Here is a 19709-nt window from a genome sequence, read left to right on the forward strand (position 1 = left end):
CAACTGAGGGAGCCAATTCCTGGCAAACTCGAGTCTGGCACAAAACACAGGCTCAGTAAACACACACTGTACAATACAGTGTGCTTAAGTGACCAGGAGAAAAATCAAATATGGAGGGAGGTTTACACAGGGAACAACTAGTCATGGAAACCCACCCAGCTCTATGCTCCCCACAATCCAGCCACTTGCAGGACCAGCTGGGAGAACCATATCTGGCTGGGAACTTGGAAGGGTAGGGGCAGGAAAGATTGTTTGGAGACAGAACCCAAGACCAGGAAATGTGGGGTCCGCAGATGATGTAGGAGGCTAAGAACTGGGTCACCCACCACACAAGTGGAACCCAGGAGAGATGCATGGAGTACAGTCTTCTAGGGTGGCCCTGCAATTACTGGGCCCTGGAGGTGCACCGATTTTAAATCTCCAGACCAGTTGGCATTCAGTGAAGAGCCTGGAGCCCACCTAAACTAAAGGCTACCTCCAGGAATTCTACCTACCCTGCAGGAATTCCACCTACTGGATTTACATCTCTCACTCCAGCAATCTGGAAGGTGGAGCATTGTGCTTCAGACAACCCCACTGCTGAGAAGAGAAGCTGAGAATCTTTTGAACTCCAACAGAAAGAATTGTTTAACTTTTCAAACCATTTCAATTTGATTATCTTCTATTACCTCACCTCACATTTCAAAGTATACCTAAATATAATAACTATTCTACCAATTCTTTTACAGCTCTCCTTTTCAGACATGATGTTGCTTCTATCCAAAATTCTTCTCCCTACAAAATTCCAACTATCCCTCAATATCATGCTAATATGCCACTCCTCTGTGAAGTTTTGCCTGGACTTAACCCCAGCCATCATTCTCTTATCATTGTGCTCTCATAATTCTGAGTATCTAAATATACTCTATCACTTACATCTCCTTATTAGAGCAAGTTTTTTTTTAATCTATCCATTAGCATTCAATATGTCTACATTCCCAATGTTATGACTTAAGATATGGATAGGAAAAAATACTTAATAATTGGCTATTAAATAATCTCAAAGTAGCCAATGTATATATTGTGCTTTGTAAAAACACATGTACACATACAGGCACACATGTACACACATACACACGAAAACATACAAGTAATTTCAAATAAAAGTCAAACTCTACAAATGAATAAAATGTCCCCCCCAAAAAAAATGTCCTTTCAGGTATTAACTCTTAAGCAATTGGCTCAGATAGCTTTATTGTCAAAAATATAACCTTCTTACTTTCTGAAAAACAAACTATTTCATTTATTGTTGTGTTTGCTAATAAAATGAAGCTTATTAGGGCCAGGGTTGTGGCTCAGTGGTAGAGCACTTGACTAGCATGCGTGAAGCACTGGGTTCAATCTCCAGCATCACATAAAAAAATAAAATAAATGAAATTTATTATTGTTTGCTAGAAAAATGCTTCATTTTCTTGACAAGTTTTTCACTGATTAACACCTCTATAAGTTTCTCTAAAACAGTTTCTCTAAAATATTGTTGCATCAACATACCAAGGTGAATAGGCAAAATACTGAGAACACTGAATAGTAAGATAAATTGATGAAATTGTACAATCATCTAATGAATACATTAATTTCTTCTTAACTCCTAGAAACACACTGATACAGGTTTAGATTTGTGGTTTTGAACCCTTGCCAAGAAAAGCATAACATACCACTTTCACAACAGTACTTTTATATCAACAAAAGTGGCTAGTTACAGGACAGTCACCGGAGTATCCAAAAGCTTTCCCTTTTCCCCATTACTCCACATACTCATGCAATCCCTTATCCCCAATAAATCACCTTGGGTCTACCAGGCCTTAAGGTAAAACTAAAATAAAAAAGGAAAAAATGAACATAGGCTACCTTTGGAGATATATGATGAAAACTATTAAAACATACTATAAAACAAAATAAATAAAGGAAAATATGCTGTGTTCAGGATCTGCTCGGGAACTGATTCAATAATGTTAAGATAACCATTCTATTCTCTCCAAATTGTCGTGTTCACTTAAACAAACAAAATCACAGCAGGATTTTTAACAAAATTCAACAAGTTTATTCAATAATATAGGTAGAAATGCCAACATTGTGAAATAGCTAAAGCTATATTAAAGTAAAGAACAAAGTTATATTTATACTACCTAATTTTAAGAACGGTAACTATACATTTACAATAATAAAAGACAGTGTGTCATTGGCATAGGATGCAAATAAAGGACAAAAGGAACAAACTAGAGAGTTCAGAAATAGATCAACCTAAATATGGTCAACTAATTTTCAACAAAGGTGTCAAGTAATTCAAAGTGAAAAGGATCATATGTTCACCAAATGGTTATGCAACAAATAGATATGCAAACAAAATTTATTCTGTAACCTTGTCTTACAACATATAAAAATAATACAATAGGGACCATAGAACTGAATATAAGAGCTAAAACCATTAAACTTCTAGAAGAAAGCATAATAAAAATGTTGTGTACTTCATTTAGACTGATTTCTTAGGATACAAAACCACATTCCATAAAAGAAAGAAAATTTTAACTGGACATCATCAAAACTAAATCTTTTGTAGCTGAACAGAAATGTTAATAAAAAGACAAGCCAAAGATTAGAAGACAATATTTGACAAATATGTTATCTAATAGATACTTACACCTCAAATTTATAATTAACTCTTAAGAAAATAAGACAAAAACCAATTTTTTTAATGAACAGATTTGAAAAAAAAAGACAAAAGAATGAGCAATAATAAACACACTAAAAACACCTTAACATTATAAGATATGAGAGAAATATAAACACTACAATAAACTACCATTACATAACTACTTAATTTCTCAAAATAAAAAGACTAAAAATGTCCAGGTTACAAAATGAACTGGGACTCTCATACTGCTGATGGAAATACAAAATCTTCCACCTATGGGAAATTATTTCGACAGTTTCTCATGAAGGTAAATGTACATTTACCATAAAACATAGCAATTTCATTCAGGCATTTAACCAAGAGAGAAGGAAACATATGCCCATGGGAAGACAGCAACTGATGGGCTAGTTGCCCTAAAAATAACATAAAAATACATGTATGTAATGAAAACTTACCGCAGCACTACAACCAGGGAAATTGAAAAAAGTATCAGGACCATGTCTTTGTGGCATCTGATTAAGAACTGATAATAATTTTACTGCATGTCTTGGCTAAGAAAAGAACAAAACAAGAAAAATATCATTGTGCAAATTTAGTAGTAATACCTAAAATACCACTTCAGTCACTAAACTGTTTTCTAACTGGAGAGAAAATTAGCCTTATTTACTAAACTGTTTACAATGAAAATAAGTTCCATTATAAATTCAAATATGCAGCTCTCTAGGGACAAATTGTTGAACATTAAGTATTAATGGGCTGTTATTAAATACTTTTCCCTCTGACCACAGCTTACCCAGATTCCACTTTCTCCTCGAAGCATGCTGAATAAAAGCTTCAACTCCTTGACAGTGATGCTGTAGCTGGCAAGAACCCCCAACATATCAACTAGAAGATCTTCAAAGGAAAATAAAGTTATTCTGAACTCTAGTCGTAGGCTGCCATCTGTCAAGTAATATACTTTTTTGAAACATCAGAATTCATCAACTGTCACATATACATCTAACATAACTAAATGTCCTCATGAATAGCCCTTCTAATTAAGAATTTGCATATATATATATATGCCATATGCAAGAAAAGGCATTAAAAATATACAAAGGTACAAAGATTTAACATTGCAAATTGGTTATTAAAGGTTCAAATAAAAAATTGAAGGCTGACCATTTTTTCTTTCAGAATTATCTATTTTTTAATAAAATATGTTCTTGAAATATTCCTTGGGCTATTAGTAAGTTTGAGTGCTTGCTCTATATAGGTATTACTCCAAGTGGTTTATTCTCATTAACATCACAAGCCTATGAGGTAGGTACCAAAAAATATTTCCACTTAAAAATGTGCAAATTATGTAAAAGACAACTTAACCATATTGCCCAATAATAGATAGCTAGCAAGTTGTAGATCAGGATTCAAACTCAGATAATATGGGTGCAGAACCCTCACTCTTATCCACTAATCTATAAATGAAACTCTGATTTAAACAGTAATAATCATATTCCAATGTGAGTATTCATGTTCATATAACAGACACATCAGCTCACAAAATAATGAGAAAAAATTGTCTCTTGACTCTGATTACTTTCTTTGTACATTATTATTAGTATTTCAAAGTTTTGTACATTATTATTAGTATTTCAAAGATGTATATAATTAAATATGTAAGATTAATAACTAGAATTTGAAATATTATGATACCCATATATTTCCAAATAGGAATCTCATGTTTATTTTCATCCATAATTAACTGATTCTTACTTAACACCACAAGAAGCAATTTCTATAAAAACTGTGATAATGAGTATGTCATTTTTGAGAAAAATCTTTTAATGAAACAAAATGTTTCATCATTTAAATAACAAATATGTATGGAAGTGCTAGTTCATATAAATCATTCATGTGTCTAAGAAAGAATTCTAGATTAAAATCAAGTACTTTAAAAACCCTAGGGTGACATGCCTTAGTTTTAAGCAATTAGCTATAATGGCAGCCATCAGTGAAGATTTCTTAAATCTTAAAGATTTATATACAAATACTTAAAAAAAAAACCACTTTGCAATACATATGATGCATGACCCAGAAAGAAATCTATTAAATTTAAACTCAGTTACAAAAATTTTAAATTCCTTATGTACTGTACATGAAACACAATTAAGCAGCTTAGTTTAACTCTATTTTAGCAAGTATTCTTTTCTGGATAACAAGATTTTTTAAAGATACTACCAATTGTGAGATTCTATTATCAATTTATTTAAATGTTTAATTGCATTTTAGTGATACATTCACATTACTAAATTAAAAGTAACTCTTTGAACTTAACGTATGACATGCTAGATAATACATTCAGAGATGAAAACCTAATATTGTTTGGATGGCTATTCACTGTTTCTTAATATGATGTTTACATTTTAATTTCTCTACTAAAAATTAAGATTTTTCTGGTATGCATTCTCTTTTTTTATATCATTCCATTGACAGGCTCTTTTGTAAGAAATTGCTTAAAATAAAAAGTGAAACTTGTGTGTACTCAATATTATTATTTAGAAAAAAGGATAAAAGCTTTATATAATAGAAAATATCAAGACATTAAATTCTGGGATACTATCCTCACTGTCACTTTACATCCTAATCTCATGAATTACGCTTCCATGAACTATGAGTCACATGTTGCTGAATTCTTCTGTAAACTATATAAAGTGGAAGCCACTTTGCTTACACATATACATACACTTAAGAGCTTAAGCTCAGATATAAGGATTAAAAGATCACATGATCTATACAACATGTATACATACAAGTTTATACAAATAAATTCCAGTTAAGTAACTCCAGAATTTACAGAAGTACAATATTTTCTTTAAAAGGATATTTAAGAAATCTAAGTCTGAATCTCCTTTTTCATCAAGTTAGCCATCAGTACCAAATATAGAGAATGTTAAATCATGTTCAACAGATATATGCCACCTCAAAAGAAATTAGAAATTATTTTAATATGCTAGGAAAATCAATTTTTTAAAAAAATTCACATTAAAAATGCATTAATCTTTAATCAACACTGTTCATTTCAGTCTTTCTTACTTAATGGTTTGTTCTACAAATTTTGAAATTAATTAAAGCATAAGTCAAAACATTAAACTGCATTCTCTTGTGTCTGAAATACTTTTAAGAATCAGATACGATACTGTGAAAAGTCAGATGGTCACTTTTCAAATTATGAAAACACTTTTGTGTCAGAATATAATTATGCTGAAAATCCATGGTTTACAGTAATCAACATTTCAAACTCCAAACTTATTTTCTGGCAATAACTGCTGCTCTGGGACCATCATTCAAAACATTCCTACTGAAGTGCATCCAACCACTGAGGGGAATTCACTTGCAGGAAGAGAAGGGTTGGTGGTGACAAGCCATAGATTTCAAAGTTATGATTGAAATAATTCTTAACGAGCATAAAAAATAATGTTTTATCATGAAATTTATGCATATTTTATATTCTATTAAGTAATGTTTAACACAGATGTCCCCAAAAAAATCAAAGTACAATAAACACCTCCAAAAGATACACCATACTTATTTCTAAAACTTTTAGTACCTCCTCTCATCTGTCATACTGCCATATATGCCAAACTAAAGAGCAGAAAGCTGAGATAATTTGGTAAAGCATTCATTCATTATACAGAAAAGAAATATGCATTTTGATATTTTAATCATGTAAAGTTTTAATTATATACTACATAGAAAATACTGTTTATTTTCCTGATTGATTCCACAGAACTTACTTCACTGTACAGAGATTTTCTAAAACTTAGAAAAGTAAATTACTAGTTAGGTTTGTCGTTTTTCACTCTTCAGGTTTTCAATTAATATAAAAGTATATAAATTTTCCATACATTTTTGTTTATCTTTTTAAAAATCAAGATAATTTCAACAAATCAATCTATTTTACCTACAAAATATAATGATAAGTACATGAGCTTTATAAATATTTTAATTGTACTTTCCTGTTGAACAGTCCCATACCTGCTATCATGTCATCTACAGCACTCATTTTCAGCAATACTTGTTCAATTAGCCCAACTTCTGTGCTAGTCTGTAAATTTCGAACACTTTTGCGTAGAATGGCCGTAAACATGCTCCATATTTCTGCTTGACATGTTACATCACAGTGCTCCAAAAGCTCTGTCATGCAAGTTATACTCTCAGCATCCTGGATAATAAAGTTCATTTCCAAATCAAATTCACCACCAACAAGCTGAAAGTAAACAGAAAGAAACATTAACTAGTGAGTTAACATAGGAGGTAATTTATAACAATGAAGTAAAACAACACCCAAAATTCAACTAACGGAAAAAACAGCTTCACTAAAAATTTCAAATCTTCTGGTGTATAATTTTGATTCAAAGTTTAAGAACTGTAGATGTGAGAACTAAACCTACCAAACAGAAATCTGATTTTCACAAAGATAGAAAAAACAAAATCAGAATAATAAAGCAAACTTCAGCCTGTGATGACTGGGTGGGATTCAGGACAAATTCTTAAAAGAAAGGCATGGCCTTTAAAAGTGATAATCAATAGAAAACACAGAGCTCACTAAGGAAAAATTTTAAGATGAAGTTTATTTTTTTATTTTTTTTTAAGAGAGAGAGAATTTTTTTTAATATTTATTTTTTTTAGTTTTCGGCGGACACAACATCTTTGTTTGTATGTGGTGCTGCGGACACAACATCTTTGTTTGTATGTGGTGCTGAGGATCGAACCCGGGCTGCACACATGCCAAGCAAGCGCACTACCGCTTGAGCCACATCCCCAGCCTGAAGTTTATTTTTTAAAAGATTAGGCTTCAAAAAGATGTCACAGGAAAAGAAAAAGCTGGGTCTAATCACCATATATAGATGAAGAAATATGAAACTGATACTAGCACAAATAACAATAAATGAAAATGATGAAATAAATATTAAAAAATGAATTGAGCACAGAAATATGCAAGGTCTTATAAAAGATGTCTTTTAAAAGCCAAAATGTGAAATGAGATAAAGAAAGTTAATTTAACAGAGCATATCTTATGTGTAGCATTATGACAAATGAGTTGAGAGCTATTTCTGTCCCTAACAAATGCTACTTTATGTAGTGATAGACAAATACACAGAGTAAAATAATATAGTGATACTCTTTTACTATGTTGATCAAATTATACATGGATTATTATATTCATTTATAGGCATCATTCTTAAAGAACATTGACAAACTGGATATCCTCCTTTTAATCTAAAGAATGGAAAATTAGTAATAAAATAATAACCTTTTATGAAAACCTAAAATTTTGAATATAATAATTCATTTTTTAATTCAACAAGTGGTTTATTTGTTAACATCTAGAACTTACTGTTTTCAGAGCAATGATATATCAGTGGACAAGAAAAATTCTAAGGACTAACAGCATTAAATTTCACAAAGATGTACATGTATGTACACTCTAAATTATTCCACAAAAATGGACATACAAGTTATAAAAAGCATAAAACAGAACATAAAATATAAGTAACTGAGAAAGAAGAAGCAAAGAAAAACCAAGATTAGAAACAGGCAGGAATTAAAATTAGGATCAAGAATTGAAATTAATTTCTATCAGTGAGGTATATACATATATGTAGATAGTAAGATATACACAGAAAAAAATAACAACAATACCACTATCTCACCTAATATGGCATTTAGCACTACTATAAGTGCTAAGCATCTATTAAAAAGCTATAAATTCTCTTCATCTTACAGATAAGGAATCACAGACAGAGTTACAATACCTTGAAAAGGATCAGAAAACAGGTAGTGGACCCAGGAACCAAATTCAAGAAATTTGTCTTCACATAAGCCAATACAGACAATAAAAATTTCATTTAACAATATATTAAAAATCTTCAAAATTAAACATTTTTCTCAAATTTTGAAATATTATACTCCATATATATTTTTCTCTGTTACAAATCCAAAATTCATCTTTATAAACAACAATTCCTTCTGCTAAATATTGACTTTGAACTGACCTAGATACCTTCTCTGATAAAAAGCTAGTTTCACTTCTATATCTGAAACAAATTCAACTACAACTATTTTTGGCTTATGGATGAAAATAGCTACAACAGTGATTAAAAGATTGGCTCAGAACTCAGACTTACTGGATTCAGATTCTGACTAAAACAGTCACTAGCTAGGAGACCTTAATGAATGAACTATTTCTGTAAGCCTCCTTACTCTATCTACAAAATAGGAATGAAAGTTTCTAACAGGACAGTTGTGAGGGTTAAATGTGATAATTGGGTTATAGTACTGAAGCACAATGGCAGACATATAGTTAGCATTCAATTAAGATTTGCTACTGTCTTTAGCAGCCCCATCTTCCAGGTAAAAAATGTAGTCATCTAATCTGATACACCTCTGAAGTACCAGGAAACTCGGCCAGCTTCAGTCTTGTTTCCTGCAAACACACATCTACTGTGAATCATGTTTCTCTTTCAGATACTACTTGGGTCTAAACCAACTCAAATATCACTTTTATCATGCCTGAAAACAAAAGAATTCCTATTTATTTATTATTATACAACAAAATGACTTGAGTCAACACTATCATGAATCTTTATAAACCACTTATTAGGTACTAAAAGAAGTTCTCAAAAAATAAATCACATGAAGTAATAAAAAGGGTTGAAAATCAATAATGTAGTACACTTAAGTAGAACTAAAGAACTAAAGTGAATAGATAATGACGGTTATATATATGAGCCTTTGAAAAAAAATGTGTAAAAATGTAAACACACTAAAAGAGGAGATCATTTAAGTATTTTTTAGACTGATCTCTTAATCCAGTCTTAACCTTGTTAGCAGAATGTGGTATAAGAAAGTGTCATTATAAAATATAATAGCAGAGATTGTCTCAATAGAAAGAAAAAAATCTGCTTTAAAAGGAATTTAATAATTAATTTTGAAATTCTAACAATCACGTTCTGATGAACACTACATTGCCATCTTTCATAGTCAAAAACAATGCCCCTTTTCTATACATCTTTTAATTACAAAAGAGTGTGGCTATGGTTCTCTGATTTCATGGTGAAAAATAGCAGAGATATTTATTGTAGATATAGACCTGTTTTCTCTAAAGAGGGTTAGTCTTTCTAGCTTTTATTACAAGATTTCACACATTAGTATTAGAGACTAACTGTTGTATGACTATCTTTAAATATTAGACAAATAGTCTCCATTTTAATGAGTAGTTTTATAGTTTTATTAGCAATTAAAGCATGTAAGAAAAAGTAGAAACAGTTGACTTATTATTTAAACAATTCTCCATCTGAAAGACCTGTTAAAAAAAGGCATAATTGTCCTTATAGGAGAAAAGTGAAGATAAGTCAAGTTAAACAACATGAATGAGGTAAATGGCAGATTGAGGATTCCAATTTAGATTAGAAAAGACACTTTGTAATGAAGTCAGATGGGTAGACTTAAGGAAGCAAAAGAGATGACATGCTTATAGTAGCAATATGAAGGGCAAAATGAGGAAAGAATGATTTCAGTGGATAAGAAATGAAACATCTGTAGGAAGAAAAACTAATTTGTTCACAGTAGTTTCAGTAAGAAAGTAGATTTTGAATACTGCATTACAGGAGAATTCTCTCTCTCAAACACATACACAAAAACTAAAAAAGAAATGAAAAACAGCCTGAAAGTTAAAGAATGTAAGACAGTAAAGTCAAAAAAGCTAAATATCAATAACAACTCTTCTTAGAAAAGATATGTCAAATCACTATACCATAGCATAAAAGAAAACCCAGAAATCAATTGAAATTTCCATGAATTTTATGTGTCATCATGACACTCTATTGGCAGAGTTAAGGGTTTCCTTTTCCTCCAAGACTTGTACTGAAAATTCTAAAAGGCATTACCACTGCAAGAGAAGCAGTCCACAATGACTCAACAGTCAGTCTTAAGTGAATTTATACAAAATAAATATAGATTAACTTTAACTTTTATTTACATGAAAGAAATAAAGTTTACTGAATTAAAACTTTGGAATATAATGTGACTGGGAAATACACTGCCAGAAAACACTAATTAATAACAAAGTATCTTGTTGATTTCCTTAAGTATAGAACCAAAGTTACTAAAATCTAAGGTTATTTAGTTAGGATAATATAGAATAATTCATCATTCATTAATTAAATAAAACTGAACAATCATTATTCAGTCGGATTTCTTAGCAATTTATTTACTTCAATAAAGTTTAAACTTAATAAACTGCTCATCACGCTCCAATTAACTCCCTAGTTTCTGCTTCCTCTACTTCCCCTTTTCTAATTACTGATAAAAGGTTTCTATAATGTCATTTTTCACTTCATGTAAAATTCTTTATATGCATTACTAGGAAGAGAATATATGCATAGCATATTATTCTCCCTGAACCCTTGGATTTTTTAACTTCCAAATATCAGTTTACAAACCACTTCACCCAAAAGACCTTCCCAGAAAGAGGATCTTTTTCTGAACTTCCATGATAATCCATCTACATCATAGCAATCACTACATAATCTTATAGACTAAATATTTGTGCCCCTCAAAATTCATATGTTGAAGCTCTACCAGAAATGTGATATATCAGGAGACTTGGGCTTTAGGAGGTATGATGGAATTAATTTGCTTAGAAGAGGAGGTACAAAAATCAGAACTTTTTCTCTCTGTGTTGTGTGAAAACACAGTGCAAAGGCAGCTATCTATAAGCCAGGATGAGGGGCTATTTCATAGAATCAAATCTTACAGCACCTAGACTGCAGGACTTCTAAGCCTCCAGAACTATGAGAAATAAATGTCTGTGATTTAAGCCACTCAGTCTCTGGTATCTTGTTTTACCAGACTAAGTAAAAACACAAGACAACAGTTGTTCACAGATTTCTTCCTATCACCCACATTACAACAAGCTTCTACAGAACAAGGATTATTTCTTTCTTACTATCCATTTATATATATTACTAGTACACTGCCAAGTATATATAAGTTATATATTCAATATTTAACTTACAAGGAGATGATAGCAGTATTAGAGGATAGGAAGACAGGAGGGAGAAATGCAGGCTTGAAAGCAGGTTCACTTCCATGTCTAGTCCCCAAGTCATTAGCCAGGCTTTACACAGCATTCTTGTTTGTTTGTTTGTTTGTTTTTGATCAACAGTTAATTACTACAATTGCCATATAAATTTTCTAATGCTCCAGAGATTAATGAAAAGACAGAAATGTTTTCTCAACCATGGTTATACTACTCAGTTGCCTTACTATTTCTTCTATTACTATTTGGAAAATGTGTTAAGGTTTCATGTAAGGTAATGAGGAAAAAATTCAGGAGATTCATACTCTTGCCTTCGTAGGGCACACTTTTTCTATTTAAGTAAGCTAATCATAATTTGTAGTTGTTAAACTAGGCTTAAGCATAGTTCTACTTTCAGATTCTTACTATTTCCATGTGAAATCAGTTCATAACATATTCCTTCGAAAAAGAAAGCTAGGAGTGACATCACCAAAAGAATGGCAGAGTGGGCTAGTCTAGGGCTATATAGATTCCCCAAAGCAACTAATAAGTTGGCCAAAAGTGTCAGGATCAACTTTAACAAATTCTGGAATCTAATAAAAAATGTACAACAACCAGAGAAATACTTGATGTATATGTTAATCAAATAGTTGATTAACATAGGAGTTAATGCTTTGTGTAAAATTTTAAATTACCTGTCTACCCATCCCATATATCTCAGATTGGAAACAGCCATAAGGATGGCAGCCTATACTCCAAATAAGGATTGTAAGTTCCAGAGGTGGCAATGTCAACCTTATTATCAAAGATTTATGTCTGTGTCTTCACCTGTCTGGCAACTGTCTCAAAGAGAGATGCAAAGAATTCCCTTTGTTTGACGCAACTGGGAGCATTCCCAGGGATGGGCCACTTGCTGAAAGCAGTTGAAGGCAAAAGTATTAGCTGCAGCCACCTGGGGCAACAGAGAGAGCTTCAAACAAAGACATAATCAAAGTGACTAAAGGAGGTATGTGGGGTTATAAGGATTTTTAAAGCTCCTGTTATGGTTTATTTATTATATTACCCACCAACACCAAAAGCTTATGTGTTAATGCAAGAATGCTCAGAGATAAAATTATTAGATTCTGGGAGCTATGAGCTAATCAGTGGATTAATCATTTCAATGGATTACTGAGTGCTAACAGTAGGCAGGTGGGGGGTGTATGGCTAAAGGAAGTAAATCACTGGGGACTTGCCTTTGGGATTTATATACTGTCCCTGGCACCTCACTTTCTCTCTCTCCTTCCTGGTTGTCATGGGTTGAGCAACCTTCCTCCAACATGTTCTTCTGCCATGATGTTTGACCTCTTCTTGGGCCCAGAGCAATGGAGCTAACCAAACAAGGACTAAACCTTTGAAACTGTGAGCCCAAAATAAACTTTTCCTCCTTTAAGTTATTCTTGACAGGTGTTTTGGTCACAGCAACAAAAAAAAGCTGATTAACATAGCTTCCATATATACAGGGGAATTAAGACAGCCACATGCATGACCAAGGCAGGATCTACTCAAAAAAAGACCTAATAAGGACCTAAGCTTTCCCTTCTATATAGCCCTTAGGCTTTATGAGATGCGGAACAATCCTCAAAAATTAAGAAATTATTTTTATTTTCTTCCTTTTTCTTTTTTTGGTTTCAGAAATTTTAGTTAACTGTCAAAGCAAGTGACCACCAAACAGAACACGGACTTTAACAATAACACACAATAGAGAACTTGGACCTTATCATCATAATTTAGAGAAGTCACTAAACAAACAACAAACACAGGGGGAGAGAAGGATCTGATATGGAGAATTTCCATACTATAACATTCAAAATGCCCAGATTCCAGGGCTGGGTACATATAGATCAGTAGTAGACCACTTGCCGAGCATGTGTGAAGACCGGAATTCTATCTACTACACTGGGGGGGGGGGGGGGGGAGAGAAGGGGGGAGTCTAGTTCCCAACAAAATAATATAGGACATGCAAGGAAACAAGAAAGTATGGCCCATCTACCGGGAAAACTTAAACTTACAAGACTCAGAATTAAATCAACTATCTTAAATAGCTTTAAGACTAAAGGAAATCATGAACAAAGTAGAATGATGATGGACTGCAAACAAATTAGACTACAAAGTAACTACTAGTAGGTTACTATAATAATCTAACTAATAATAATGTAATAAAAGTCTGTAAAAAACTGAGGATGGCGAAGAAAATCAGACAATAAAACAGATTATTTAGAGATGATTTAAGCTTGAAAATGGGACATCTAGTTCATCTAATTCATCAATTCCACCTGCCACTATAACTCTTTCCAAACACAGATATCCCAGGGGAGGGAGGGAGGGAGGGAGGGAGGGAGGGAAGGAAGGAAGGAAGGAAGGAAGGAAGGAAGGAAGGAAGGAAGGAAGGAAGGAAGGAAGGAATTCCAGTGTTTTTCTAAAGATTAAATTCTTTAATAACATTCATAGTCTTCCAAGTTCCAACCTCACTCATCTTCCTAAATTCACCAATTTTATCTATGTCACTGTTATAGTCTAGATATTAGGTGTACCCCAAAAACTCACGTGAGAGACAATTTGAGAACATACACAGGTGAAATGATTGAATTATGAAGCTTTAATCCAATCAGTGAATTAATCCCTATTAGGCAACTGAGTGATAATTGAAAGCAGGTAGGGTGTGGCTGGAGAAAGTGGGGCATGGAATATGCCTTTGGTTATATATTTTGTATCTGGTGAGTGGAGTCTCTCTGCTTTCTGGTCATCCTGTGAGCCATTTTCCTCTATCACATTTTTCCCACCATGATGCTCTATCTCACCTGGAGCCCCAAGGAATGGAGCCAGTTATCTACAGACAGAGACTTATGAAATATGAAATCATGAGCCCCAAATACAATTTTTGTCCTCTAACATCGTTCTTGTCAAATGTTTTAGTCACTGAGCAAAAAAGCTTACTGAAACAGAGACCAACATATAACTCTCACTTTTTCTTGCTTTTCTTCATGCTTTTACCTCCACATTGACAAATACATTTATATGTACACATAAACAATTACCCACATATTTTATACTTTTCTCAAAATAATAATCATTAGAGGTTCAACTTAAATTTTACCTCCTCAGTAAAGCCTTTTGAAAATTTCGTTTCAAAATTAAAAATACCTTCCCCTCAGATACCATAGCACTTTTGTATAATCTATGGTGGCTTAACTATATATGACATTTACTATAACTTACATACAGGGAAAATATAAAATAAAAAGAGATATAAAAGCCCTTTAAATTATAAGCCATTTAAGAATATAGTAAGCTGGACACAGTGGTGCATGCCTGTAATCCCAGCAGCTCAGGAGGCTGAGGCAGGAGGATCACGAGTTCAAAGTCAGGCGCAGCAATTTAGCGAGGTGCTACGCAGGTCAGCAAGACCCTGTCTCTACCTAAAATACAGAAAAGGGATGAGGATGTGGCTCAGTGATTAAGTGCCCCTGAGTAGTTCAATTCCTGGTTTAAAAAATATTTTTTTTTAACAAGGAAATAGTGCAATTTCTCATCTCCTTAGACATCTAAATTAAGTGACTTTCATCATGCATTACATTGACAATGTTCCTTTCTAAAGAAATGCATTTCTCCTATCACAAAATTTCAAGGGAAATATTAAGCATGCCAACAAACCAGTATGCTTTCTTTTACTAGACAGTTAAAGTAATGTAAGCCACTGTATTATCCTTTTTTGCCTTATCTGTCAGAAAGTTAAAGTTTAATTTAATAATCAAAATTTAATAATTACATATTTTTATTATCTCCTTTTCTTTTATGTTTTCCTACAAGCGTTTTGCTTCCTTAGTCTACGGTTATCTTGTGCTATGAGTTGATGCAAATATTTTTAGAAATGGGTACAATCTAAATTATAAAAGGTACAATCTAAGTTATTAATTTCTGATAGGTGTTTTTTTAAATAGGGCCATATATGTATGGAATTTTATAAAGAAATACATAAGTGGAAACAAGATAACTGAGAATCACCATTTTGTGAATGCTTGAATGCTGCTATAAATATTATCTATTGAGTAATTTACATATATAGCTCCCTTTAATTATCTAAATCTGTGCAATGAGGGTAATACATGAGGAAATGGGTGTTAATAGTAGTTGAATAAGCTATTGAATATTGCAAAGTTAGTCTCAGCATCACAATTTAAATCCATGTGTTTTCAACATCATAAAGAATAAGTATCATATGAAGGAAAGAAACATCAGGTTACATTTAGAGGCAAATCAATCAGGCTCCCTTCTGGCTTCTCAATCCAGACTGTAAAATCAAGTTTTCAAGATATATCAAGCTCTAAATGAAAATAATTGCCAACCAAAATTGCTTTATCCAGCAAAGCCCTCTTTCAAATTCAAGGAGGAAATCAAAACTTACCATGACAAGTATAAGACTTCATGATCACCAAGCCAGCACTACAAAGAATACTCAAAAAAAAAAAAAAAGATTATGGCACACAGAGGAACCCAAAAACAAATCCCAAAGCTTCCAGATACATAAATATCAAAGAAGAGAGTAATCTTCTAAATGGGAATCAAGGCAGAATTAAGTATACCAAAAAATCAAAATGGCAGGAAATAACAAATACATAGAGATACCAAAATAGAATGTAATGGACTCAACTCCCCAATTACAAGACAAAGATTGTCAGAATGGATCAAAAAAACAACATCCAACTATATGCTGTATGCAAGAAACTCATTTCATAGGCAAACACACTCCTGAGCTGAAGATAAAAGAAAAAAATTAGTCCACACAAACAGCCTCAAATCAAGCAGTAGTAGCTATTCTTGTTTCTGACAGAGCCAATTTCAAGCAAAAATTAATCAGAAGAGACAAAGAAGGCAACTATATCCTGATAAAGGGAACAACCCAACAAGAAGATATAATGACAGTAAATATATATATACATATATATATATGCTCCAAATATCAGTGTACCGATTTCATTTAAAAAATTACTAATATGAATTGTAATGCATTGTTGTCATATATAACAAATTTTTTAAAATTACTCTTTTACATTAAATCTAAAATACAACCAATATAATAATCCTAGGTGATTTCAACACATACTTATCACCTATAGGCTAGTCATTAAAACATAAAATCAATAAAGAATATTTCCATCCAAAATAATACAATAACTCAAATGAACCTAATAGATATCTACAGAATGTTTTACCACAGACAGCTGAATTTATCTTCTTCCAACTAGCTCATGGAACCTTTGCCAAAATAGACAATATTCTCAGAATGTCTTAGAAAATACAAAAAAAAAAATTATATAATCCCCAAATATCCTATCAGATCATAATAGAATGAAACTATAAGTAAATAGCAATAACAATAATAGAAACCACATGGAAATTGAACAATATTCGTTTAAATGAGGAATGGATCAAAGAAGGAATGAGAAAAGAAATTCTTAGAAACAATTGAGAACAGAGACAAAATGTATCAAAATCTCTGGGACAGAGAAATGATGGGAGAGGAGGGGTGGAGTAGGGGGGATAGGAAGGGCAGCAGAATAGAATAGACATTATGATTGATGTATGTACATTCAATGTATGTATTATATGTCAAAATACGTTCTGCTGTCATGTATGACTAAAAAAAATAAAAATAAATCGTATGAAAAAAAATCTCTGGGACAGTAGGAAAGATGTTCTAAGAGGAAAATTTATAGGACTGAGTGCCTACATCAAAAAAATAGATCTCAAACCAATAACTTTATGCTCCACCTCAAGGCCTTAGAAAACGAAGAATAAACTAATTCCAAAATCAGTAGAAGACCCAAAATGATTAAGATGAGCAAAATTAATGGAACTGGGGGGCAAAAATACACAGGATAAATACAAAGAAGAGTTGGTTCTTTGAAAAGATATATAAGGTTGATAAACTGTTAGCCAAGCTAACCAAAACAAAGAGAAAAGACCTAAATCATCAAAATTAGAGATGACAAAAGAGATATCAACAAAAATACTTCTGAAACCCAGGGGATAATTACGAATTATTTTCAAAATTTATACACTAATATATCAGAAAATCTAGAAGTTCCTGACAAATTTCTAGACATATATGTTCTATGCAAATTGAACCAGAAATATATAGAAAACTTAAATAAACCAATATATACTAATGAAATTGAAATAGCAATTAAAAAGAAAAGTCAAGGACCAGATGGATTACCAGCTGAGTTCTAATGGCTCTTTGAAGAAAACAAACAAATCTTCTTAAATTATTCCATGAAATTGAAAGGTAAGGAACATACCCATTCTATGAAGCCAGTATAACCCTGACACAAAACTAGACAAAGATACATCAATGACATAAAACTATAGACCTATAACATGAACATAGATGCAAAAATCCTTAAAAAAATATAAGCAAACCACATTCAAAAACACATCAATAAGATAATGCCTCATGATCAAGTGGGTTTCATCTCAGGGACGCAAGGCTGGTTCAACATACAAATCAATAAATGTAATTCATCACTTAAACAGAATTAAGAAGAAGAATCACATGATCATATCAAAAGATGCAGAAAGGCCTTTGATAAAATCCAGAACCCATTTATGTTAAAAACACTGGAGAAGCTAGGGATAGAAGGAAGTTACCTCAACTATCTATGACAAACCAAAACTAACACCATACTGAATGGAGAAAAACTGAAAGCATTTCCTATAAAATTAGGAAAAAGATAAGATGTCCACTCTCACCACTTCTCTTCAACAAAGTTTTCAAAACACTAACCAGGGTAATCAAACAAGAGAACAAAATTAAAGGGATGTAAATAGGAAAATAAAAAGTCAAAGTACCTCTGTTTGCTGATGATGTGATCCTATACCTAAAAGACCCAAAAATCTCTACCAGAAAACATCTAGAACTGATAAATGAATTTAGCAAAGTAGCAGGATATAAGACCTATACCTATAAATCAACAGCTTTCCTATATTCAAACACTGACTCTGCTAAGCAGAAAGTAGGAAAACCATCCCAGGCACAATAACCTGAAAAGAAAAAAATAATATTCAGTAATTAATCTAACCAAGTAGGTGAAAAATCTCTACAATGAAAATTACAGAACAATGAAAACATAAATTGAAGAAGACTTTGGAAGATGAAAAGATATCCCACAATGTTGGATAGATACCAAAATGACCAAACTATCAAAAGCAATATACATATTCAATGTAATTTCCATCAAAGTACCAATGACATTATCCACAGAATTAGAAAAAAATGATCCTTAAATTCATTTGGACATATAAAAAATACAGAACAGCAAAAGCAATACTGAGCAAGAAGAGTGATTCAGATCACAATATCTAATCTGAAATTATACTACAGACCTATGGTAACAAAAACAGCATGGTATTGGCATCAAATGGGCATGAACACCAATTGAACAGAATAGAGACACAGAAAAAACCACATACTTACAGCCATATGACAATTAACAAAGGTGCCAAAATGTTTGCTGGAGAAATGGTAGCATTTTAACAAATGGTGCTGGAAAAAACTGAATAGTTATATGTAGAAGAATGAAACTAGATCCCTCTTTCTCACCTTTTTATACAAAAGTCAAATAAATCAAAATGAATTAAATAAAGACTTAGGAATTGGACCAGAAACCTTGCATCTTTTGAAAGAAAATACAGGGTCAACACTATAATCATATTGGTGTTGTCACTGACTTATTTAACCAGACCCCTTAAAACTCAAAAAATGAAACCAAGAATTAGTGGGATTCCAGCAAGTCAAAAACCTTTTGCACATCAAAGGAAATAATTAAGAATGTGAAGAGAGAGCCTATAAAATGGGGGAAAAAAATCTCTGCTAGCTGCTTAACAGGGGATTAATATTCAAAATATATAAAGAACTCAAAAACAACAAATACCCTA

General features: G+C 32.3%; 1 protein-coding gene across 4 annotated transcripts in view; it reads right to left on the minus strand.

The window, feature by feature from the left end:
* The window catches only part of Nbea (neurobeachin), a 639704-nt gene that overhangs the window by 557229 nt on the left and 62766 nt on the right, over positions 1-19709 (minus strand). For all 4 annotated transcript variants that reach the window (XM_071611544.1, XM_071611543.1, XM_071611542.1 and 1 more), the window contains exons 2-4: positions 6686-6917; positions 3465-3565; positions 3127-3222 (exon numbers count right to left, since the gene is read on the minus strand). In XM_071611544.1, coding sequence (XP_071467645.1) covers positions 3127-3222; positions 3465-3565; positions 6686-6917 — 429 coding nt within the window. The remainder of the gene's footprint in view (positions 1-3126; positions 3223-3464; positions 3566-6685; positions 6918-19709) is intronic.

Source organism: Marmota flaviventris, chromosome 4 (genome assembly GCF_047511675.1).
Source record: "Marmota flaviventris isolate mMarFla1 chromosome 4, mMarFla1.hap1, whole genome shotgun sequence".
Taxonomy (NCBI): domain Eukaryota; kingdom Metazoa; phylum Chordata; class Mammalia; order Rodentia; family Sciuridae; genus Marmota; species Marmota flaviventris.